This window comes from Notothenia rossii (genome assembly GCF_949606895.1).
Source record: "Notothenia rossii genome assembly, chromosome: 1".
Classification (NCBI taxonomy): Eukaryota; Metazoa; Chordata; class Actinopteri; order Perciformes; family Nototheniidae; genus Notothenia; species Notothenia rossii.
In genome coordinates this window covers 55,576,474-55,602,203 of record NC_136912.1, presented here as the reverse complement: position 1 = coordinate 55,602,203, position 25,730 = coordinate 55,576,474, and the positions used below count along the sequence as shown (strand labels likewise).

Sequence of the window (25,730 nt, the reverse complement as noted above, 5' to 3'; positions counted from 1 at the left end):
GATCGACTGGCCTTCATTTCTTAAAGTCATGATGGACGGTCGTTTCTCTTTACTCAGTTGAGTGGTTCTTGCCATAATATGGATTACAACATTAGTCAAATAGGGCTTTCCACTGCACTAACCCTATCTCTGCACAACACAACTGATGGTCTCAAACACATTAAGAAGGCAAGTCATTCCACAAATGGACTCTTGACAAGGCACACGTGTTAATTCAAAACCATTCCAGGTTACACCTCATGAAGCTGACTGAGAGAAGCCAAGAGTGTGCAAAGCTGTCATCAAGGCAAAATGGGGCTACTTTGAAGAATATCAAATTAATAATATATTCTGGATTTTTGTACACTTTTTTGTTAACTAGATAATTCCATATGTGCTCTTTCATAGTTTTGATGTCTTCAGTATTAATCTACGAAGTACAAACAAATTAAAATAAACAAAAACCATTGAATGATAAGGTGTTCAAACTTTTGACTGCTGCTGTATATGTTACATTATGTGAGGATTTATGCTAATGCTAAATTAATGCTTTTATGTACCTTTAGCAATCACGGCTAGTATTGTATTATCTGTTAGGGTACATGCTACACTAGCTAATATACATTTAGCATTGTAGCAACGTTCAGCATTAAATCACGTTAACATGATAAAGATACATGCTAATATATTGGAATGATTCTACTATACAATATGCAAACATTTTGACCAGCTTCTGAGCATGATTTTTAAATAGCCTACCCAAGTTTGGCCTCCTCTTTTCATGGCAAACCTGGCCAAGACAGCAGCATAAAAAGTCTGGCAACAAGTACTAAAAACAGATAAGCCAGAAATAAAGCTAAAATCCGGCTAAGAGCAGAGTCATTTACCATAGCCTGAAAGCAATAACATAGGAGTTTGAGTCAACATTTATGACATTTCGATATTTTGTGTTGTTTTTTTATTAAAGTGATTGGTGTTACGTAAAATACGTAGGTAACATATTCTCTATATTATTTGTCCAGGCTATTTATGGAAGACTTTTCCTTTGGGTTGTGGGCAAAATCAACGCTGCCGTTTACAAGCCAGCTGAGGATTCCAAAGAGGTCCGACAGTCGATAGGCCTGCTCGACATCTTCGGCTTTGAGAACTTCGCCAAAAACAGGTTCACAACAACTCCCATGTCATTAGAGTGAGGATGCATTGTTGAGACAAATTGACTAAATTCCCCCCATCGTTCTTTCCTCTTCTGCTGTTTTTTGGACTGTTGGCAGCTTTGAGCAGCTGTGCATCAACTTTGCTAACGAGCAGTTGCAGCAGTTCTTCGTCAGGCACGTTTTCAAGCTGGAGCAGGACGAGTATTCCCGTGAAAACATTGTTTGGCAGCACATCCAATACCAAGACAACCAAAGCACTCTGGACGTGTTGGCCAACAAGTCTCTGAACATGATGGCGCTTATCGATGAGGAGAGTAACTTCCCCAAGGTCTGTATCCTCCTCGTACCTCATCAGATTTTAAAACAGAGCAAATCAGGTTTTACCTTTAATTTGTTGTTATTTTTTAGGGCACAGATGCCACACTGCTCCAAAAGATGAATCAGGTCCATGGTAAAGGGGTCATCTATATTCCCCCCAAGAACAACTATGAGACACAGTTTGGAATCAAACATTTTGCTGGAGAAGTCTTCTATGATTCAAAAGGTACTTTTAGAGCTTTTAGAAGCAGCAAGTCATTCTAGTGCAAGTCCTATGTGATGTTTTTATTGTGTCTGTCTTGCTTTGAGGCTTTCTTGAGAAAAACCGGGACGCCCTCAGCTCTGATCTGATCCAGCTGGTTGAAACCTCCACCAACAAACTCCTCAAACAGGCCTTTCACGATGTGCTGTCTTCCAGTACCATCAAGAGGAGTGTGAACCCCAGGATGATCATCACCTCGGCCAGCAGCAGCCTCCGGGTCAGAGCAGCTTTGAGCTTCAGCAATAGATAAAGTAGTACATTAGTTGATGTAATTACCAACACTCTCTGACATTTGTTTGTGTCTGGCAGCAAACGAGTGATGGCAAGAAGCGTGTGCCGACCCTGACCGGCCAGTTCCGTCAGTCTCTGGATTCCCTGATGAAAACGCTGACTGTGTGCCAGCCATATTTCATACGTTGCATTAAACCCAACGACTTCAAGAGACCCATGGTGAGAAAAGAAGCTGCATTCACTCCAACCAAACCAACATATTTAATTATCTACCAACAGTGAATGAGATGTGCTTCCTTTGTCTCAGCTGTTCGACAGAGAGCTGTGCATGCGCCAGCTCCGTTACTCTGGTATGATGGAGACCATCAGGATCCGGAAAGCTGGATATCCCGTACGATACACATTCGAGGAGTTTTTAATTCGCTACCGTGTGCTTCTCAGAACTTCCCTCTGTGATCCCAAAAAAGTAAGTTGGAGGTTTGATCGTTTTTATCACTTCCTTACACCTTTGCTTATCCTCTCTCTCTGGTTTGAATTATGGATATTTTTGCTCTCACAGGAAAGTAAACAGAAATGCTGTGAAAGCATTTGTGAATCTGTGCTGAGTGGAGAGGGCGACTGGAAGACTGGCAAGACCAAGATATTCCTCAAGGTGCTTATTGTACAATCTGTTGTTACTGATATATACAGTTGCAAGAAAAAGTGTGAACCCTTTGGAATTACCTGGATTTCTGCATAAGTTTGTCATAAAATGTGTTCTGATCTTCATCTAAGTCACAACAATAGACAAACACAGTCTGCTTAAACTAATACCACACAAACAATTATATTTTTTCATGTTTTTATTGAACACACCATGTAAACATTCACAGTGCAGGGTGGAAAAAGTATGTGAACCCCTAGGCTAAAGACTTCTTCAAGAGCTAATTGGAGTCAGGAGTCAGCCAACCTGGAGTCCAATCAATGAGACGAGATTGGAGGTGTTGGTTAAAGCTACCCTGCCCTATAAAAAATACACACCAGTTTTGAATTTGCTATTCTTAAGAAGCATTGCCAGATGTGAACCATGCCTCAAACAAAAGAGCTCTCAGAAGACCTACGATTAAGAATTGTTGACTTGCATAAAGCTGGAAAGGGTTACAAAAGTATCCCTAAAAGCCTTGATGTTCATCAGTCCACGGTAAGACAAATTGTCTATAAATGGAGAAAGTTCGGCACTGTTGCTACTCTCCCTAGGAGTTGCCGTCCTGTAAAGATGACTGCAAGAGCACAGCGCAGAATGCTCAGTGAGGTGAAGAAGAATCCTAGAGTGTCAGCTAGAGACTTAAAGAAATCTCTGGCACATGCTAACATCTCTGTTGACGAATCTACGATACGTAAAACACGGAACAAGAATGGAGTTCATGGGAGGACACCACGGAGGAAGCCACTGCTGTCCAGAAAAAACATTGCTGCACGTTTGAAGTTTGCAAAAGAGCACCTGGATGTTCCACAGCACTACTGGCAAAATATTCTGTGGACAGATGAAACCAAAGTTGAGTTGTTTGGAAGGAACACACAACGCTATGTGTGGAGAAAAAAAGGCACACCACACCAACATCAAAACCTCATCCCAACTGTGAAGTATGGTGGAGGGAGCATCATGGTTTGGGGCTGCTTTTTTCCACCAATTGAAGCTCAACAGAAGATGGGTGATGCAACAGGACAACGACCCAAAGCACAGAAGTAAATCAACAACAGAATGGCTTCAACAGAAGAAAATACGCCTTCTGGAGTGGCCCAGTCAGAGTCCTGACCTCAACCCAATTGAGATGCTGTGGCATGACCTCAAGAGAGCGGTTCACACCAGACATCCCAAGAATATTGCTGAACTGAAACAGTTTTGTAAAGAGGAATGGTCCAAAATTCCTCCTGACCGTTGTGCAGGTCTGATATGCAACTATAGGAAACGTTTGGTTGAGGTTATTGCTGCCAATGGAGGGTCAACCAGTTATTAAATCCAAGGGTTCACATACTTTTTCCACCCTGCACTGTGAATGTTTACATGGTATGTTCAATAAAAACATAAAAACATATAATTGTTTGTGTGGTTTTAGCTTAAGCAGACTGTGTTTGTCTATTGTTGTGACTTCGATGAAGATCAGAACACATTTTATGACCAATTTATGCAGAAATCCAGGTATCTCCAAAGGATTCACATACTTTTTCTTGCAACTGTATGTGTGTGTTGTATGCAACTCAAAACTAATTGAAAAATCTGACCAATGCTGATACCTTATGTTGAATATTTGTAATACTTGCTGTGTAGTGTACTGTTTAAGTAATTACAGTTCAGAACAACTAATCCAGCTTTACAAATTCAAATAGAGTTTTATTTATATTGGTGTGGCTCCTAAAATGTCAGTGTTTGTATCACAATCATCCAAGACTGGAATGTTTTCCTCAAAACACCTGTTCTTTGTGTTACTAAGTGCAATGTCTAAACAACAAGCAGATGGACATTGAGTGCACATATTCATATCCTGGAGAACAACACAACTTTGCTTTATTTCAGTCCGACGAAATATCCGCAAAACTATGTCACCCGCACCAGCTTCAGCTGTTTATTGTTAATTAGCTTATGTTAGAATGTTTGAATCCTACTTACCTAATGGTAATTACAACGGGAACCTATGTTTATATATATATATATATATATATGGTAGATATGGTATATATATATATATATATATATATATATATATATATATATATAGTATATATATTGTAGAAAATAAATATCTCCACCAACAAAAAAATTCAAAAAACGTGCTACTGTTTTCTTTCAGGACTTCCATGACACTATGCTGGAACTGGAGCGGATGAAAGAACTTAATGAGAAAGCACTTCTGATCCAGAAAGTCCTGAGAGGATACAGATACAGGTTTGGGGAAAAAAAGCTTGGAAATGACATTTATATTTAGCTTATGTGACTTGCATCCTCATGTCTGTATGAATCATTCCCTCTAAAGGAGGGAATACCTGAGGAAAAAGGCAGCTGCTCTTGTCATTCAGAAGCACTGGAGAGGACACAAAGGCCGAAAGCTGTACAAAGTGGTGAGTCACTGTTTCAAACATTACCATCTATTAATAGGAAATGCAGGGGATCATGCAATATCCCCCTTCAATGCTGTTCCAACTCTAGGTCCAGCACGGCTTTGCCAGGCTGCAGGCTCAGGTCCGATCCCGCCAACTTCACTTCCTGTACAAGAAGAAGCGCGAGGCGGCCGTCGTGCTGCAGGCCCGAGTCAGAGGATACCTGGCCAAGAAGGAATGGAAGCGCAAGAGAGATGCTGTGATCCTCCTGCAGGCACACACCAGGGGGGGATTGGCCAGAAAAGCAGTCAGAAAGATGAAAACAGATGTAAGTTTAACCAGAAGAACTGTGAAGACCCCTCTCTAAGTGACACCTGATGGGGGTCAAAGTCCCTGCTGGTTATCTGTTACAGTTCTCTGGCGTCACCCAGCCTCCCTATCAGAGGAGTTCATGTAACCTTTCATCAACACCACGTCATGCTCCAGATGTCCTTCGGCTTATTTTACCACATATTTATTTACATTTAGTAAATGTCAGTATAACAACAATTTGAATTTAAATATGATATGAATATAAAAAATCTACTGTTCTAGTGTAATTATGTATGTACAGTAATATTCATTCCCTAAAGCCATCGATGTGAGTGGCACCTCTGGTACTTTGGTTACTTTGACTGGGCAGGAAACTTTATCCCTGATCTTCTTTTGTATTCTTTCAGATGTACCTCTCTGCCAAAGAGAAAGAAGAAGAACGGCGGGTGATTTTGGAGAGACAGAAACATTTGGAGGAAGTGCTGAGGCGGAAGAAGGAGATGGAGGCCAAAGCTCAGAATGAGGCCATCACAGACCAGGAGATGGTGGACAGCATTTTTGATTTCCTGCCTGTAGTGGTTGGAGGGCAGGAGGGGCAAGCCCCTGTAGGATTTGAGGTTTGAATAAAAAAAGGCGTTGCACATTTGGATTTCCTTGTGAAGTCAGTCACTGTATGTCTGTTCTGTTTTCAGAAATTTGAGCTGAAAAAGACAATTACTGAGGAGATAGACATCGACGACGTCCCCATGGAGGAAGATCTTCCCAGAGGCGACGATGATGACGACCTGGATGAGTACTCCTTCTCCAAATTTGCCTCTATGTACTTCCAGGGTGCAGCTACCCACACCCACATCCGCCAGAGGCTGCGGCAGCCCCTGCTCTACCACGAAGATCAAGGAGATGTCCTGGTGCTTCCCTTAGACTGCGCTAATTCATAATTTCTCTGGTTCTTATACGAGGAACGTCTTTGTTGGACATCAACTTACCATTGTGTTTCTGTGATGTTACCTTCAGGCTTCCATGACAGTGTGGTGGATCATCCTGAGGTTTTTGGGAGACCTCTCTGAGCCCAAGAAGCAGGTTCGAGGAAGCTCTACGCAGGAGCGCTTCATGCCGCAGGAGCTCATCTCCAGAAAGGACCGACGCCTCAGCCACATGGTCGGCCTGGATCAGGTAGATATCCTGACAGAGAGCAGTATTATGACATTTTTTAGATTTACATTGTGTAAAATCATGTTGTATTAGGGCCATTGTAGGTCAAACTTGTACAGATGTACAGAACAGTTGGAGGGGGTTAGTTAGAGTAGTTAATTTAGGAGAAAAAAACGTGGATAAAAAAGACCAACTCTGAAATCAAAGGAAGTAATTCACGAGAAAACAATCACACATTGACTGCAAAGTTCAATGTGCTTAGGTCCTCCACTGCAGATAAAAGTGTTTCCTGATCCATTCTTGCATAGTGAATCGGTGTGGTTCCTTGAAACCCTTTTCTTCTTGCAAGTGTTGGCTTTCTTCCTGGAAAGTCTGTGAAATAGTTTTATCTCAGAGTAAATACACTTTTTCTCTGGAAAATCTATGACTATCACATATACTTTTTTTTAATATAACCCTAATGCCCAAATAGAGAATATGAATCTTTCATATACATTGTACATTTATCATATATTTAAATTGTATTTCCTGTTGAATATTTTAGAGGGTGCTGAGGAATAAAAATGAAAGGAAGGCTTCCACATTACCCGAGGAACCAGGACAGAACAGGAAGGGCTCAATGTTCACAGACTTGCTGGCCAGGAACAGGAAGCCTTCTGCTCTGCCTGCAGAGGCAGCAAACCCCAAGGTGTACACTGTGCCAGAGGGGAGCCCTCGAACCAGGAAGGGTTCCACATTCACTGACCTACTGATCAGAAACAAAAAAGCTTCTACTGCTACAGAAAATGCACCCCCCACCTCAAGCCTCAGGAAACCTTCCATCATCATGGAGGAGGTGAGGTGTAGGACGAAGAAATATTCTGACTTGCTGTGAAGTTTTATTCTGTCACTTATATGCTGAGGGATGTCTTCTTTCTTTCAGTCCGACGATCTGACGGAAGTGTCCAAGCCTCCCACCCTGCAGAGTGTGAAGGAGGATGGGGACCTCATGGAGGGGGAGGGACCCACCCTGGACCGGCCGCTGACCTCACTGGAAAAACTCCACATCATCGTGGGATATGCCATCGTCAGACGTGACCTTAGGTAACAGAAGATCCATTTAAAAGTCACATAAATCCAATATCACCAATACACTTATATATATAGACAATGATATTCTTTTATTACACATTTACTGAATTGTTAAGTTTGAATTAAGTATTTCCTTATTAAATATGGGCAATCACTTCCAGAACAGTAGTCTGCACATTGAATCATGCCAGGTTCAAAAGTGAAGTTTCATTTTGCTGTCTTTTTTACTAAGGGAGATATATTTGTATTAAAACATAAATAAAAAAACATAGTCAACAGTCATAGAATAGCCATGTTTTTAGGAATACAATGTTGTATAGGCCTGGATATGAATGATTTATGAACAACTGTTCAAACCTTTAGAATATAGATAGGAGTGACAGTTTGGTGTATGCAAGTGATACTCAAGTGCAGATTGTTGAATCAGCATAGTTTTAGAAAAAAAGTCATTAGAACAGGTTTAAAATAATCTCATTTAGCTTATTAAAAGAGAAATCCACAGAAACAAAGATACAAAGTTGGCAACATAAAGCCCTTGGATGCCTTCTTTCTGCTAGTCTGAAAAAAAGGCATGTAATGAATTCAAAATAGCCCAAACTCTTACCAGTGATTAAAAATGTATGTGCCTAGTGTCTCTCTACTATTACAGGATGTGTTCTGTTGTCTGTCCAGGGATGAGATTTACTGTCAGATCTGCAAGCAGCTTCAAGACAACAACAATCGCAACAGCTACTTCCGCGGCTGGATCCTGCTGTCCCTCTGCCTGGGAGTCTTCCCCCCCAGTGATCGCTTCATTAGGGTAAACACAGATCTCTGATCAGTGTGTAGCATGCTGTGGGATGACTCTCACCTCTTCTCATCTCTTGCCTCGGCAGTATCTGCAGAGCTTCATCCGGTTCGCTCCAGGAGGCTACGCCCCGTACTGTGCAGAGAGGCTGCGGCGCACCTTGCTGAACGGAGTGCGGGGGGAGCCTCCAGCCTGGCTGGAGCTGCAGGTACTGCCACTCCCATAATATGCTCGTGCTATTATTTTAAATGTGTTCATATGCGTTGCATTTATAGAAATTGTAGAATTAAAAATCACAGCTACAGCAGCCTAGTGTTCTGAACCATTCTCTAAACTGAAGGATTATTCTGAAAAAGTCTTAAATTCCTACGTTTTTTATAAACCAAAAGGTGTTTTAACTAGGATGGTTTTCAAAGTGAGTGGCTTTTTATTTATTTTGCTAGATAACTTTCTGAGAAAAAAAGAAATTACCCGGGGAATTGTTATGTCTTTGGTCTGGATAGTATTTCAAATCATATACCTTATTTTTACATTTAGTACGTACAGCAGCTGCCCTTCCACAGCAAGACTTTGACCCTTTTGCTCATGTATTTGCTGTGCAAAGGATTTCAGGTCTGAACAGCCAGAAAACCATTCTAGGTTTCATTCTGCAAACTGCGACTGGATGCAGAAGCAAATCCTGTATTTAGCAAATGATGTATTTAGACGTACTACATGTTAGGATAAGACATAGTGTGGTTTTATGGGTATTGGACATACCGAAGGTTTTGTTGTTGTAATGCTTATTTCAGCCACAAGAGGATGAAGTGCACAGCTACCCCTGTTCTAATGTTCCCATTGTAAACCTCGCTGTCAACAGAATGAACTTCACACGCACAGTTTATATCAATGCTGTTTAATCAACATGATTTGTTTGCCTGCTCTGTGATAGGCAACCAAGACAAAGAAGCCCATGATCGTGTCTGTGAACCTAATGGACGGACGCTCCATCAACCTGCCGGTGGACTCCTCCTCCACCTCCAGAGAGATCTGCCAACTGCTCTCCAACAAAATCAAACTCAAAGACACATTTGGCTTTTCTGTCTACGTCGCCTTGTATGAAAAGGTGCGCAGTTCCATCCTCAGGTGTAAATATTCCTGTAGTAGACGATAAGGAGATCTGCTATTATAAAATGATCTCACCGATTCGTTGTACTTTGTTCTTTACAAGATATTTTATTTATATTTTTTACTTGCCTTCGATAAGTTAAGACTCATGTCAGCATTAAGTCAAAGTAGCTTATGTAGCGTATGCCCCATAGCTTCTATTCATCCCTTTTCTGCATGTAAATACACTTTACAATGTAGACAGATGGGGTCCATTTTTATTGTAATAAATAATAAAATGACTGGGCCATGGTAGGTGAGTAATGCTTAGATGAAAAACTCTCTAAGATTAAAGGGGTCATTTTACAAGGAAAAACTCATATATTCTCATTCATTATAATTATTCATTGTAATAAGGTTGATTTAGCCCTTGCAAAGCGAGAACGGTCCTTTGCACTTTAATCTCAGAGAATATTACATTTTTGTGAGTTTTTACTTTTAGATGTACCTATCAGAGAATATCCGATATTCTTTTGGATGTTAAAAATCATTTGGTTTTGAACTTTTTTTCCCCCTTAGAAAGGTCCTAATATGCCACTTCATGTTTTAGTGATTTTAAAATACCTACAAATCCATACCTTAACACACTGACCTGTCCTGAAGGTGTGGGCTCTGGGCAGCGGCCGGGAGCACGTGATGGACGCCATCTCCCAGTGTGAGCAGGAGGTGAAGAGGAGGGGGGGGCAGGAGCAGCACGCTCCCTGGCGGCTCTTCTTCCGCAAGGAGGTCTTCACCCCCTGGCACGACTGCAAAGAGGACAAGATCAGCACAGAGCTCATCTACAAACAGATCATCCACGGCCTCAAGTTCGGAGAGTACCAGAGTAAAAAGGTTGGGGGTTTTATTGATAAGGACTTATTCTGCACATTTTCAGATTCATATTCGTATGTAGTGCCTCTACTGGGAACAGTGGCGGTTCTAGAACATTTTACATGGGGTGGCAAAGGGGGGGGAAGAGGTCATGCCAGGGTGGCATGGGAGGGCGTACAGTATGTGGTATTTTATACTGTATATAACGTTTTTATTGTTAAATCATGCCCTAAGTGTTCTTAATGCTTAAGGGAAACAAGATGTTCAGACAAACAAACTCAAATATAGTATAAAACAGCAGAAAATACTCATGAATTCCGCTTACTGTAAGTACAGTAAAAGTACTTAGTTATAATTAAGTACACAAATGACATCACCCATCTCCTAAGAGAGCTAAAGGTGACCTGTGCAGCAACACATTTCAATACATATTTGTCAATACTAAGAGCCGCTAGATTGTGCTGCTGTGATGGAATATGTATGCAAAGAGAATAAGAAGATACCATGTGGTCCAGCTGGAGTCTCATCTGCCTCCTGATCACTGCCTCTGTCCCTCTTTCTGACACTTCATCTTTATTTCTTCTTCTTCACTATGTTTTCATCTCCTCCTTGCTTCCTCCTGCTCTGACCCTCCTGGTCTCTTCAGTGTACTCTCTTTTCCTTTTCCTCTTTCTGTTCGTCCTGATCACTTCTCAGATATGTATTTTTTGTTGTTGAATCACTCCAGCTACTCCGGCCTGCAAGAGTCGACTTGTGAAAAGCACTGGTACAAATGCTTGTATAACTTTACACGTTAGGGCCATGTAGCAAATAAGTAGTGGGAGAAATTCGGAGAAGACATGGAAAAGGACTTTCGTGCGGCACCAAAGTTGTTCTGAAAAACTGTCCGACACCTCAGGAGGGGGAAGCAGGGAACCATCCAAGCTGTGTACAGTAAGGATGGGACGTTGTTGACCTCAACGGATGGAGTGTTAGGGCGTTGGAAGGAGCACTTTTACCTCATTCACACCAACGCAACTCCGGTTCAAGCTCCGTGCTAGAGCTTTTCAGGTTCAGAACCGGCTCTTCGGTTTAGCTCCGGCTCTTTTCACACTGCAGAGATTCCGACTGGTGCTGCGTCATTGCGTCATCGTTTTTGTCATGACGTAACCGTTTGCGTGCCTACTTCATAAAGCCAAACCACGCAAACCCCTCACAGCTGACACCGACAACAACAACAACAATGGCCGATTGCACTCCAGCTTCCTCTGTACCTCTTCGGAAGACCAGATTCCCAGTAGGTAGCTGGTCTCTTCAATGGACCACTGCTGCTTGTTAAGTTTCTCCATCGTTGTGTACAAACTGGATAAAATGCGGGCTGTTTGTTGTTGTTCAGGAGTTGATCTGCCCCTGCCCCCGCCTCGAGTATTTTCTGCTGTTTTATACTATATTTGAGTTTGTTTGTCTGAACATCTTGTTTCTCTTAAGCATTAAGAACACTTAGGGCATGATGTAACAATAAAAAAGTTATATACAGTATAAAATACCACATACTGTACGCCCTCCCATGCCACCCTGGCATGACCTCTTGCCCCCCCTTTGCCACCCCATGTAAAATGTTCTAGAACCGCCACTGAGCATATAATAAATATAAAATCAGAAAGTATTTATCAAACGCACACAGGCAGCTGTGTTTAGAACCAGTTTGACGGTAAAGGATGTATCCTGGTTTCATTTATCAGCCTCATTGCTGTGATGTCTGAGAGTAATTTACGTGGATGTAATAGTACGGCATAGTTTAGCAAATAAAAATGATCGATCTCCCGGCTAGCGCTGTCTGTATAGTGGGCTATTTTTTAACGTAACGCCCCAAACAGCGCCCTTCTGTTAAACGCTATCGATTCCAACGGCAGCGCTTTATTAATATCTTGTTTCAAGCTCTCGTCCTTAGTAAAAACAAAACTAGTGGAAGGGGAAATGCTCCAAGGGGAAGCTGATCCACCTTCAGGTGCTGGGACAGCTCGGTCTCTCTGCAGCTGCGTGAGCCGCGGTCTGTGTGAACGCAGCTCCGCAGTTTAATGCAGGGCCGTAGCTGCGTTTTTAACGGGCCTAAGATGATATTTAAAATGATTCACTTTTAATTAATGTACTCCTTGTTTTGTTGCCTGAGAAGCTTGTGGACATAGTTTAGGTTTGTTTCTACAAATACAGTTTTAGGGACACTAAAGTTAGGGGGGCAGCTTCTCCCCCGTAGATCCGCCCCTGACTGGGACATGTCTCCATGCTTTAATGTTCAAAAAGCTATTTATTGTTCTCATACTGCCTGTGCTGCAGCACCTCTTTTCACCCTCTGTCTGAAACCAGAGCCCAGTCTGCTCTGATTGGTTAGCTGGCTGGCTCTGTTGTGATTGATCAACCAATTATAGATTTTCCCACCCTTTAACCTATCACGTACAATTTGTTGGACCGCTAGCCAATAGAAGCACGAGTGTTTCGTGATGATGTCACTATGTTACGGAAGTAAACAAAGGAGTCCAACGGAGGAGTTTCAGGCAGGGGGGGGGAAGAGGGATGATAGCCTTTGTTGTACATTTACATGCACAAAAACCTATATCACACTCTACAGGAAAGGGAAAACCCCAAAAAGCAGAATAGGGCCTCTTTAAAGTAAGGTCTTCTTCTGGCCTGTACTTTTATTGTGAGATATACATTGGCCTTCAGTAGCGGGCCGTGAATGTCATACCTTGGCCTTCAATAGTGTCCTACCTGAATCGTCCACTTTTTAATACCATCATTATTACGTCACTATAGAAACCATCAATATTATACAGAAAAGTAGTATAATAGGGCGTTGCATCACAGACAGGTATCTTATCATATGTAGCGAGAATGAATGCCATTACTAAAGCAAGAAACCAATAGCAGAACTGCATCAATATTTAAAATGACAAGAAAATATGAAAACATTTCAATTAAAGTCATGATAGTATACTCACCAATACGTTTTATTATTTGTACTCAAAATCCATCCTCCTTTCTTTCCTCAAGAAGAGTTCAATTACTCTGTTGGACAGATTATCTGAGCATTGACCTGATTGGTCAATGCAACAGTTTAATTTCCATTTGTTTTGACTCACAGCACTGTTGATTCTGAAGGCGTCAGTGCAGATCTATTTGACCTAGCAACACATTCTGACTTAAATTGGATTGGATAAAAGCTCCAACATTAACAACCATTACTGGACTCAGAGAAAGCTATAAAATGAAGAGAATAGACTATTGGAAATAATTTAATACATTATTCAGGGGTTCTGATAGTGTTTAGGCCAGCAGAAAAGGCCTTGCTGGCTCTGACGGCCCACCACTGATTGACTTGTTTCCCTACATTTCACTTCCACAGGAGGATGATTTGGTTCAGCTCACTGCAAAACATGTGTACATCCAGCATGGCTCTGAGAGCAGTGCAGAACATGTGAAGGAAGCTGTGCAGGACTGCATCAACAGCTCTCTGCTGGAGGCCAAGTCCGAGGCCAAGTGGGTGCAGATGGTCAGCTCTGCTCACGCTCAGGTCAGTCCCTCACAGCACCGGACACACAGTGAGGCTCGTAGCTCTGAGTAGATTTAAAGTTCCTGTCTGCTTTTCTCAACACCCTAGGGTCCTTATGTGAGTTCAAGACAGAAGGCGGACTCTGTGAAGGCGGAGATGGTGGACTACGCCCGGGAGAAGTGGCCCATGTTCTTCTCCCGCTTCTTCGAAGTTGTCAAGCTGTCAGGTAGGAATCATCTCGCTCTTGTTATTGTTGTTCGACAAGCAATGGATAATGTGCAGCCAGCCAGCCTAATAAATATCTTATTTTCTTATTATCACTTAAGGTGTTTCTTTTGTGCTTCTTTAGTGTTTACTTCCCGTCTCTCTTCTTCTGCTGTTTTTCTCTGTCCTGTAGCTCGCTGTGTCTTTTTCATTCCTCCTCTTGGGATGTTTTCTTGTTCTTCTTCTTCTATTCATTTTTTTAATATTCAAATAGTATCAGATGTAAAATAAGTGTTTTTTAGGCCACTGCTGAAGGTGTTCAATTTACTTATTTCTGCTTGAACGTTGATCAGAGCATCCGTATTCTGTATTGTAATGACTAATAACAGACTTTTTACTTCATTAATAAAGTAATATGAGTAATAATGTGTCATTGCCTGAAAGCATAGCACTTGCTATCTGTTTCTACCATTTTCAGGCATTATTATATTTTCACTTCAAGAAATAATTCCAAAGCATTTTCCAACCTGAATCCTGTGTGCCTCTTGGACAGCAGCACATGTGATCATTACTTTGACTGCTTCTGTTGATCCTCTAGTGTTCCGTCATTACACTGAACTTTGAACAAGATTAAGAGTTCAGCTTTATTTTAACCATACTTTATCAAAAACTCTATTTGTTGTTATCTACAAATTACCTTTATTAGTATGGGCTAAGACTTGCATTCAAAGCTTGTATCAAAAAAGTGTTGGTTTATTTACTCCATAAAATGTTGAATATGAAAATGTGCAGCTACAGCACAGAGTAGCCTCTGTTCGTTCATTATTTTTATTTGTTTATACTGTTGATTGTCATTTTTGTATCTGTTTGTTCATTTATGACAAATAACAAGTAACAAAATAACTTTGCAGTGATACAAAAATTCAATTATGATTCTTCAGAAGGAATGTCACAAAGACACAAAGAGATTTGTATTTGTTCTTAGTTTTATGTTTTATTACAGTAGAACTCTAAAACAGTATAAGTTCCGCACTTTCCTCAGAACCAAGCCACAACACTTTTAATGATCAGCAGTGAAGCTGTTTACCCAGCATGCTCTGAGCAAATTAGCTGTTGCTGTGTTTTGTATCTATGTCAGACTGAAATATAAGAGGATATTAATAATAATAATAATAATAGTTACACTCCACCATTGGGGGTAAGACTCCAGCAAATCCGTGGATAAAGAAGGATTGTGAGTCAGGAAGAACATTTCATAGATTTCAGATGTTCTGCTTGTGAACAGTACTTTACACAACAATATATCCCAGCTGTCTTCACGATGAGCTCAGACTCACTGACAAGCTCATATTTATCTCCAAAAATCTAATTGCAAAATGCCACTAACATAAAATAAACTGTTAGACTTCCAAGACTAAATTCCTTAACATAACTCATCTAATGAAGTTTCCAGTTTACACCTGTTTGTTTCGGTCTTCACCATGTGGTGCACCTGAAGCCATGACCTGTCAAATCTAATCACATTTTGTTTTTCCTCTCATCAACAAGAGCATTTCCATGTGGCCTGTCTTTTTTGTATAATTTGATTTGGCTGTATAGTTACATTACATTCAAGATTTCAACATGACACCAAGAAATTAATTAGCACCAAAAAATACTTAAATGAGATAAAACCAAAGCCCTCAGGACTACAAAAGATCCCCACCACCCCAGCCACAAACTGTTCTGTCTGCTGCCGTCTGGCAGGCGGTACCGCAGCATCCGGACTAAAACCACCAGACTCAGGGACAGTTTCATCCCACAGGCCAGAAGACTGTTAAACACCTGAACTCTGTAAATAACATCCATAAGATTCATCTGTTTGCAACTCACATATATATCATATATATCGAAGATCGCGTCTCAAAAACATACTATCTTGTTACTGGCATGTCCGATCATAACCTTACTCTATTTGCCAGGAAGCTATCCGAGCTGCGTTACAAAAATCACAATATAACAAAGGGTAAAAAATATATCTCGTACATCCCAAAGCGGGACATGGGAATTCTGGAGAATGAAATAATGCAAACTGACTGGTGAAAATTGTGAGGGGGCCTGTGATAATTTGAAACATACCTTAAAACAAACCGTAGCTAAATATACAAAAACAATGGCTCAAAAGTGTATTGGCAAACAACTGTTACCATGGTTTAACACTGCTCTATGGGAATTAATGAAAAAAAGGGATGTAGCTCTAAAGAAATCTTTAAAATCGGGACTAGAAACAGATCGCTTAATATACAATATTAAAGTCTTAGAAATAAGGTTACAGTTCAATTAAGAAAGGCAAGGGCAAATTACTTTTTCGATACTATTCGACAGGCAAAGGGGAATTCTCAAAAACTATGGAAAACCATTGACAAACTTATTGGAAAAGATCACTCAAAAAATTATAATACTGAGCTTATGATAAACGGAACCCTACAACAGGATAGCCTAGCCGTGGCCAACCATTTTAATACTTTCTTTATTGAGTCTGTTTCAGAATTGGCCCACAGTTTCAATGTAACAGAACCGCTTCTTGCATTAGCTGACGATACAAAAGTGCTCAAACTCAACTGTACAAATGAGACTAAAGTGAATAAAATAATTTCCACCTTATCAAATTCTAAATCTAAAGATCACTGGGGCTTGACACAGTATTTATAAAAAAACAAAAGAGGGACTTAGCTAGCTCCATCACCTATATTACAAATCAATCATTAAAAGATAATACATTTCCATCAGCTCTTAAAACTGCTATTGTAACACACATTTTTAAATGTAGCAACAAGAAAGAAGTAGGCAACTATAGCATTCTACTTTCTGTCCAAAGTAGTTGAAAAAGTATTCGTGGAACAGCTGGTGTCACACCTAAGCTACAACAACCTACTCCATCCTATGCAGTTTGGTTTTAGGACCAATTATTCTACTGAGACTGCATGCTGCTATTTAGTGGAAGGAATCAATGCTAAGTTAGACAAAGGAGGGATAGTTGGAGCAGTGTTCCTTGACCTGCAAAAAGCATTTGACACAGTAAACCATACCAAACTATATCAAAACTCAACAATTTCAACCTGTCAGTTAGCACAATACAATGGGTCAGGTCTTATTTAGCTGGTCGTTCTCAATGTGTCCGTATAAATGATAAACTGTCAGAAACTAAGCCATGCTCAATCAGAGTGCCACAAGGCTCAATTCTTGGACCGCTTTTGTTCAGCATATACAGTGGGGCAAAAAAGTATTTAGTCAGCCACCAATTGTGCAAGTTCTCCCACTTAAAAAGATGAGAGAGGCCTGTAATTTTCATCCTAGGTATACCTCAACTATTCGAGACAAAATGAGAAAAAAAAAATCCAGAAAATCACATTGTCTGATTTTTAAAGACTTTATTTGCAAATTATGGTGGAAAATAAGTATTTGGTCAATAACAAAAGTTCATCTCAATACTTTGTTATATACCCTTTGTTGGCATTGACAGAGGTCAAACGTTTTCTGCAAGTCTTCACAAGGTTTTCACACACTGTTTTTGGTATTTTGGCAAATTCCTCCATGCAGATCTCCTCTAGAGCAGTGATGTTTTGGGTCTGTCGCTGGGCAACACGGACTTTCAACTCCCTCCAAAGATTTTCTATGGGGTTGAGATCTGGAGACTGGCTAGGCCACTCCAGGACCTTGAAATGCTTCTTATGAAGCCACCCCTTCGTTGCCCGGGCGGTGTGTTTGGGATCATTGTCATGCTGAAAGACCCAGCCACGTTTCATCTTCAATGCCCTTGCTGATGGAAGGAGGTTGTCACTCAAAATCTCACGATACATGGCTCCATTCATTCTTTCCTTTACACGGATCAGTCGTCCTGGTCCCTTTGCAGAAAAACAGCCCAAAAGCATGATGTTTCCACCCCCCATGTTTCACAGTAGGTATGGTGTTCCTTGGATGCAACTCAGCATTCTTTCTCCTCCAAACACGTCAAGTTGAGTTTTTACCAAAAAGTTCTATTTTGGTTTCATCTGACCATATGACATTCTCCCAATCCTCTTCTGGATAATCTAAATGCTCTCTAGCAAACTTCAGACGGGCCTGGACATGTACTGGCTTAAGCAAGGGGACACGTCTGGCACTGCAGGATTTGAGTCCCTGGCGGCGGAGTGTGTTACTGATGGTAGCCTTTGTTACTTTGGTCCCAGCTCTTTGCAGGTCATTGACTAGGTCCCCCCGTGTGGTTCTGGGATTTTTGCTCACCGTTCTTGTGATCATTTTGACCCCACGGGGTGAGATCTTGCGTGGAGCCCCAAATCGAGGGAGATTATCAGTGGTCTTGTATGTCTCCCACAGTTGATTTCTTCACACCAAGCTGCTTACCTATTGCAGATTCAGTCTTCCCAGCCTGGTGCAGGTCTACCATTTTGTTTCAGGTGTCCTTTGATAGCTCTTTGGTCTTGGCCATAGTGGAGTTTGGAGTGTGACTGTTTGAGGTTGTGGACAGGTGTCTTTTATACTGATAACGAGTTCCAACAGGTGCCATTAATACAGTTAACAAGTGGAGGACAGAGGAGGCTCTTAAATAAGAAGTTACAGGTCTGTGAGAGCCAGAAATCTTGTTTGTTTGAATGTCATATGTCATATGGTCAGATGAAACCAAAATATAACTTTTTGGTAAAAACTCAACTCAACTACTCAACTCAACTCGCTGTACAGTGATCAGGAGGAGGCAGACACAAGGATGGTGCTACATGCCATACATCTTGCAGAGTCATATTCCCGCATCATTGTGAGGTCTGATGACACAGGTGTGGAAGTACTGCTCATATATTATGCAAGCAAATACATGTTTGGTTCATCTCTAGTGTAGGCCATGGAATGAGAGAGAGATATGTCCCCATCAACACCACATGTGAGAAAATTGGAAAAGACATGTCTAACTTTCTACCAGCATGTCGTGCACTCACTGGCTGTGGCACAACAATAGTTTGTACAGAATAGGAAAGACGACAGCATTCACCAAACTCAAGACCCATCTCAGCGAGCTCAAAGATCTGGCTCATTTTGGACTCTCTGCCAGCTTGGAAGAGTCTTTGCCAGTCGCAAGAGAATTGGCGCTTCTGATATATGGAAAAAAGAAAAAGGAAATTGGACTGATGTGCACTAACTTGGATGAACTGAGGTTCATAATTGAATCAACAACAGATGCAGCCTCGAAAAATCTGCCGCCAACAGAGGATGCATTTCAACAACATGTAAAGAGCAATGTTTCAGACAGCGATATGGTGTCACAGCCCGAACCCAAACCCTTGTTATGGAGTCCTGTTGGCAGGGGGTGGATTGTCAGAGATGGGGCCATTCAACCAGTGCTACTTACAAAACCTCCAGCACCTACAGAAGTGAGAGACATTACTCACTTGTTTTGTAAAAATGCAAAGTGTGGAGGGAGTGGAAAGTGCAGCTGCTGTGCAGAATGTCAAAATGTGTCCCCTAACGTTTCTGAGGAACCTGACATTTAACATTATAGTCTAGTCTCTATATACTTGACCTCTCACATAATTATTTGATGCTTTGTATACTGCACTTTGAATTAAGGTTCCAGTTTCAATTAAACCTGTACTATTTACACCTATGCAGGGGTGAAAGTGGTTTGAATTTCTTGCAGGTACTATAATGCTACCCCGACCTTCATTGGTTCATATTGTTCTCCTCCCGCCCCCAGCTTCATGCATCACTGAACACAAACTTCACATTTTTAATGTCTTTATGGGGTAGAAATTAGAAACACTTGACAATATGTATAGTCAATTATTTATTTTCAATTGTGCATACAACTTGTGTCAAAACTTAACAGACCATTAGCAAGGCATGTTGAGGGAGGTAAACTACACACTTTTCCACATTTTCCACAGAGGGCTGAAGTAGCTCTCCTCTTCTGTGTACCGGCGAGCCATGCAGCTTGTTGAGTGGGCTGCTCTTCTTCCTTTGCCCAGCCAGGTCTTCACATAAGGCAGTGGATCCCACTGTCTGCATGGTGGTCCCACAGAGCTGATGAAGAGGAGATTTGCTGCATTTTTTGTTGTAAGTTTGCTCCTATACTCAGTTATGATGTTATTCATTGTGCTGAACCCCCGTTCACAGTCAGCATTGCTTGGAGACAGTGCCACTGCCATGAGCAACTTCTTCATTTTGTTGGGAATGTTTCTTCCTCCACTGGCCTTGTATTCTGTGAATCCAAGATGGGCCTATTGTTGGTTCACATGTAGGACATCACACAAAGCCCACACCTCATTATCTCCAAATCGAGGATTGTCATGGTCCCAGTTGTCAGGGTTGAGGACTGCCATTTGATTGATAAGGCTGTTATAAGCCTCTTTTCGGTTGGCTGCAACACTGGCCTGTGCTCTGTTTGCTGTGGTTGTGAAGAGTCTTTCTTTCATATTGTCTGCCACTGCTTGGATGAACTGAGCAGAGTCAATGATGGGAGACCTGCCAACTCTTAAATCCTCTCCCTTGAATTCGATCACTTCCTCTGCCTGACTGGCATCAACTGCATGTTGTCCTGGGTAGCGATTGAAACTTTCTATGCGTTTGACATAAGTCGTCATGATGTCATGGGTCTTTGGGAGTGTGGTCTTGCTGTTCTGAAGAATTTCTGACAAGTTCTTAAATTCAGTCAGAACATCTGCCATCAGTGCAAGACTTTTCAGGAAGTTGATGGAGCACAACTTAGAAACCAGACCTTTGAATTTGGCCCTCCCTCTGCTGTCCCTTGTATCATCCTCTGATGCCTCACGGAAATGTTGTGCCAAGGCTGGATAAGACTGCCAAACTGCAGAGACTGCCCTCCATGAAGAAGCTACCCAGCGAACACTGAACACTTTTCCAATCCTCCTGAGGGCGATGTCCAGGTTGTGAGCAAATTCACTCAGCTGCCGCATGTTTTTTGGTGACTGGCTATATAATGAATATAGGCTGTCCATGAATGCCTGGAGGTCCTTTGATCCCCCTGTCACATCCAGTGCCTGGTCAACAGCAAGCTCCAGTCTGTGATTAAGGCAGTGCCATAGTATGATGCCTGGGAAGTCATCCTGGAGCAACTTCCCAACACCTGACTTCACTCCCAGCATGACACTGGCCCCATCACTGCAAAATCCAATGAGGATTTCTCTCAGCAACTGAACAGTGAAGCCATTTTTAAGCAAGCAACCCATAATCTGTTCCTTGATATGAGCAGCAGACATACTATCCAGCTCAACCAGGTCCAACGGAAAGGCAATGGGCTCCATGTCTCCATCAACACTAGCCTTCAGGAACACAATTAGTGTTGATTTGTGCCCAACACTGGTTGACTCATCAGCCAATACTGTGATTTTGCTCTTGGTCTCTATTATCTTTTTTAGAAGTTCCTTTTTCATCTGTGATGACACATGCTCAATTATGTCCAAACAGACAGTTTTGCTATGCAAAACACGCCCCAAATCAGCAGAATTTGCATGCTGCAGGTCAATCAGAATCTCAAAGTCTGTGAAAGGCTTGTTGTTCTTGGCCACATAATAGGCTGTCATGAATACCTTGGCAGTAGACTCAAACACAAGACTCCTGACTACTCGCGTTCATGTTCAGAAGAATATCTTTATTTGCTGTCTGAATAATCTTGACTGCTTCATTATGTGCTGCAGAGTTTTTGTGTTCACGGATTTTTTTGCGCAGTGATGAAAGCTGGACATCCCTTGATTGACCAGCTGGGATTATCTTTCCATCAGCCCACTGAATAGTAATATTAACACCACGGGAGGCCATGACACCCAGATCCTTCACATCATGGCATGGGGTACAGCCTAGCCTTCCATTGTGAGCATACATCCATCCATTCATGTTTGAACTGTTCATATTGTTCTTCTTTCCATATAGAAGGGTATGCAGTAGGGCTAGCATCACCTGTGGTGGCTTCTGAGGGACCTGCTGCCACTTCTTCTGGCTGAGTCTCCTCTTCCTCCCTCTGGGCCTCAACTGTTATAAATTAGAATAAAGATGTATAACTAAATTCAGCAGACAGTCAAAAATGTACAAGTCTCTGTCTTTCTTTGAATTTTCAGAATATTGGTTACATAAATTAAAATACTAATAAAATAAAATGTATGCCACAATGTGCAGATTAAAATAGAAGATATCAAAGCAAAATATTTAATGTTAAAATAGTATGCTGTGTACATGTTGTGTTCTGAGTAAGATAGCCATTGACTATATAGAGCAGGGGTGCCCAACCTTTTTTGAACCAAGACGGCGGCAATCGTTGACGGGGGGGGGTTATTAACTATAGTTATTTGACCACAATATTTGAACACAATTACAGTTTATTTTATTTTCAACTATATTCTTCTTCTTCTTCTTCATATTACTACTACTACTACTACTACTATTATTATTATTATTATTATTATTATTATTATTATTATTATTATTATTATTATTATTATTGTTATTGTATATGTAATATTTTTCACTCCCTTCTCTTTTTCAAGTGAGGGTGCATAACATTCAACTGGGACCCTTATGCACCCCCGTAGAACCGGGCCTGGAGGTGGCCAAACTACGGCCCGCGGGCCACATGCGGCCCGTTGATGTGTTTAATGTGGCCCGTCCAATATTGGTATAAATGAGCCAGGGTTCCCGCTCTGATCTTAAAAAGCCTTAAAGTCTAAAATACAACGATCCAATTTTTATTTATGTTATCCCCCACTGTCCACACGCCGCGCGCGCCGCGAAAAGTCCCTTCCTCCCTGGTCGTCGCAGCTGCGCGTGGACGTCGCCCCGCGCGCGGGAGAATGAGATTAAAACAACCCTCAGCCCGACATGAATCAAGACGGAACCAAACAATGCCCCCCGGCCCGGCTGTCACATTGATACATCATTGTGGCCCCTGAGCCAAAGAGTTGGGCCACCCCTGTTGTAGGACATAAACGATAAAACAGAATATTGTTGTTCTACTTTTAGACATCTCGAGATCGACTGGGGATCGACTGGTTGGGCACCCCATATAGAGATATACAGTTAGCTAGTTAGCTAACTTATTATATTCATCATGGCCATGTTCATGTCCATTCTCTGGGCTAAATAAGCATCATCACCTGTGTCATCTGTGGGCGTTGTTTTTCAAATTTTAAGCACATTCTGAGTTTCTTCATCTCTCTCTCCTTTCTCTTAAACATCTGAAGAGTCGTCGTTTGCATTTTTGCTTTAATTACCACGTAGCCTAATTTTCTAGCTGTCATTCAGTCACTCCATTATTTTCTCCTCCCGCTGTTCTGATCAAGTGGGGAAAAGCTAATATGTGACCCGCTCTATCGAAATCAGTCGGAAGTTGCAACGGCTCATTTCAAAATAAACGTGGATTTGCGTAAAAAAATAGTTTTTCGGGGTTCGGGTGTTTTGTTTGATTTTAAATAAACAAAGTCTTGGCTTTCAGAATATGAAACTTGTTTCGGCAAATTCAGATGATAAATACAACTTAGAAGCTTGTAACGGCATAATTACAAGCGGAGAACGGAGTAACTTGAGGTCACAGCAGGCATAACAGCAGCCGGTGTTTCTCGTTAGTGTTTTCCCCGGGACACAAACACAATACGCGCAAACGCAAAAATACACAAACTCACACACGTATACACACACACACACACTCGCGAGCTTCCCCCAGACCAGTAATCCAAACCAAAATATCTGCCCTTCGTAGTATAAATTCCACGGGTGGAGCTGTCAATTCTTCCTGGTCCTCCGGACCGCCTGGAAATCTCTTACCGGTACTAAGGACCGGGTAGGACCGGCACACTTTCAACACTGCACCTATGTTTTAGAGGCTTGCAATTTAGAACTAATACACTTTATTGTATTGGGTTACTCTTATTCTGACTATTTGGTGATGTAGTTCAGCCACCTAATATTTTTCTCTCCAAATATAATGACCATCAGAGTGAGCATTCTTAACTTATAGGCTATTGTGCCACTTATCCCCCATTCGGAATGTGAATGTATCAGAGAAGAGGTAGGCCTATGTCTAAAGAAATCTCATTTGCAATAGAACTGTACCAGATATTTCCATACAACTGCTGGTTAGTGTTCAATAGCACCCTAGAAAATTCAGTAATGGTATATTTTTTAGGGATTTGTGTTTTTCTGATAAATGAGAGAAAAGTGATTGAGTCCTATGTTCCTATCACCAAAAAGTACAATTTCCATCTAAACTAAAGCTAAGTTTACAGGACTATAATTCAGTATTTCTTTGGGTTAAATAATTGTCTGACTATTTGGTGATGTAGGACAGCCACCTGGTTCATACCTCAGTAAGATCTGAAGAGGAAAAGGGTGGTCATTCTCAAGTTATGGGCTTTTTAGTCACCATTCCCATATTCGGCCTGGCCTAATTTGGCTCTTTTTCAGGGATTGGGGTAGTTCTAAAGAACAACCAAAAAAATGTTTTTTCCCCCAAAATAAAATTTGACAACAATCAATTTCATTAATGGGAGACCCTAAAGATAATAAAAATCATTGTTGTCATTTGTTCTACCTCGGGTAGGGGTATCTCGAAAACTAAAGCCTTTTTTGAGGACTTGCTGCTGTACGCATATATAAGCTCTCGTCGACGCTGCACAAAGTTGCTCAATGGTTAAATGACTTGTGTCTTACTTTAAACACTAACAAAACAGTAACAATGTATTTCACGAATAGGGTTGCAAAGGGGCGGAAAGTTAAGCTGGGGAATTTTGTAAATATTCGATGCAAAATTAAACAAAAAACATGACATTTCAACAGATTTTTTTTTTAAGTAGAACAGAACAAGTTTTAATTATTTTATTGAACAATTATTTGTTTCATTGAAGAACGAAAACAGGAATGTTGAGTTAAATGTTACTCATCCACCCCAACCCCACTCATTAAAAAATGAACAAAAATTCACCCCCCATCCAAAGATCCCCACAAAGTCACATTCAAAATGTTAAATGAAAAGAGCCCTTCTCCCTCCAAAAAGTCCCATTAAACATGCAAATCTTCCTTCAAGCAATCCTCGGCATTTTTGCTAAAGCCCTTCAGTCAACGGGCTCTGAGTCTTCCTCTTCAGTGTCACTGTCCAGCCTTGTTGAGGATGGCTCTGTGTCAGGCTCAAAGAGCCTGAGGTTTGCCCGAATGCCAACCAGTTTTTCCACTCTCACATTTGTGAGTCTGTTGCGAACCTTTGTGTGGTCTCAATAGCCATGCAGTAAGCAGTGTGCTATGGCATGGATATTCAACTGTACTTGAATGGCATCTGTTTGTTTTAGTCAAGATTATGCTAAAATATACTTTCCCCAACTATGTTTAAGTTCCCTATGAAGAGTCAACCTTCAATTTTGAAAATTCCCAGTTTATTCCCATGAATTCCCGTTTATTCCCGTGGAAAGTTTCCATCTTTGAAAATTCCCGGAATTTTGCAACCCTATTCACGAATAAGAAAAAAACAACCACGCATCCACAGCTTCGTGTCAATGTTAAAATAATTGAAAACGTCAATGAGGTCAAATACTTGGGAGTGATCTTGGATGCCAATTTGACTTTTGAAAGCCATATTAGAAGCATGACTAGAAAGCTGAAATATAACATTTTCAAATTTAAACATATTAGGAACTCATTAACCATAGAAGCATCGAAAACCTTTTTGCATGCCAT

The 25,730-nt window shown here is 41.2% G+C and overlaps 1 protein-coding gene across 1 annotated transcript in view; it reads left to right on the top strand.

Annotated features, from left to right (window-relative positions):
• Positions 1-25,730, top strand: part of myo7ba (myosin VIIBa) — a 51,577-nt gene that overhangs the window by 6,259 nt on the left and 19,588 nt on the right. Inside the window, exons 12-32 of the mRNA XM_079649920.1 lie at positions 1,002-1,141; positions 1,251-1,461; positions 1,542-1,677; positions 1,761-1,930; positions 2,023-2,163; positions 2,252-2,410; positions 2,504-2,596; positions 4,773-4,867; positions 4,956-5,040; positions 5,129-5,347; positions 5,739-5,948; positions 6,024-6,239; positions 6,346-6,504; positions 7,028-7,318; positions 7,406-7,566; positions 8,227-8,353; positions 8,430-8,549; positions 9,273-9,446; positions 10,091-10,318; positions 13,677-13,844; positions 13,932-14,049. Of these exons, the coding sequence (XP_079506046.1) occupies positions 1,002-1,141; positions 1,251-1,461; positions 1,542-1,677; positions 1,761-1,930; positions 2,023-2,163; positions 2,252-2,410; positions 2,504-2,596; positions 4,773-4,867; positions 4,956-5,040; positions 5,129-5,347; positions 5,739-5,948; positions 6,024-6,239; positions 6,346-6,504; positions 7,028-7,318; positions 7,406-7,566; positions 8,227-8,353; positions 8,430-8,549; positions 9,273-9,446; positions 10,091-10,318; positions 13,677-13,844; positions 13,932-14,049 (3,421 nt within the window). The remainder of the gene's footprint in view (positions 1-1,001; positions 1,142-1,250; positions 1,462-1,541; positions 1,678-1,760; positions 1,931-2,022; positions 2,164-2,251; positions 2,411-2,503; positions 2,597-4,772; positions 4,868-4,955; positions 5,041-5,128; positions 5,348-5,738; positions 5,949-6,023; positions 6,240-6,345; positions 6,505-7,027; positions 7,319-7,405; positions 7,567-8,226; positions 8,354-8,429; positions 8,550-9,272; positions 9,447-10,090; positions 10,319-13,676; positions 13,845-13,931; positions 14,050-25,730) is intronic.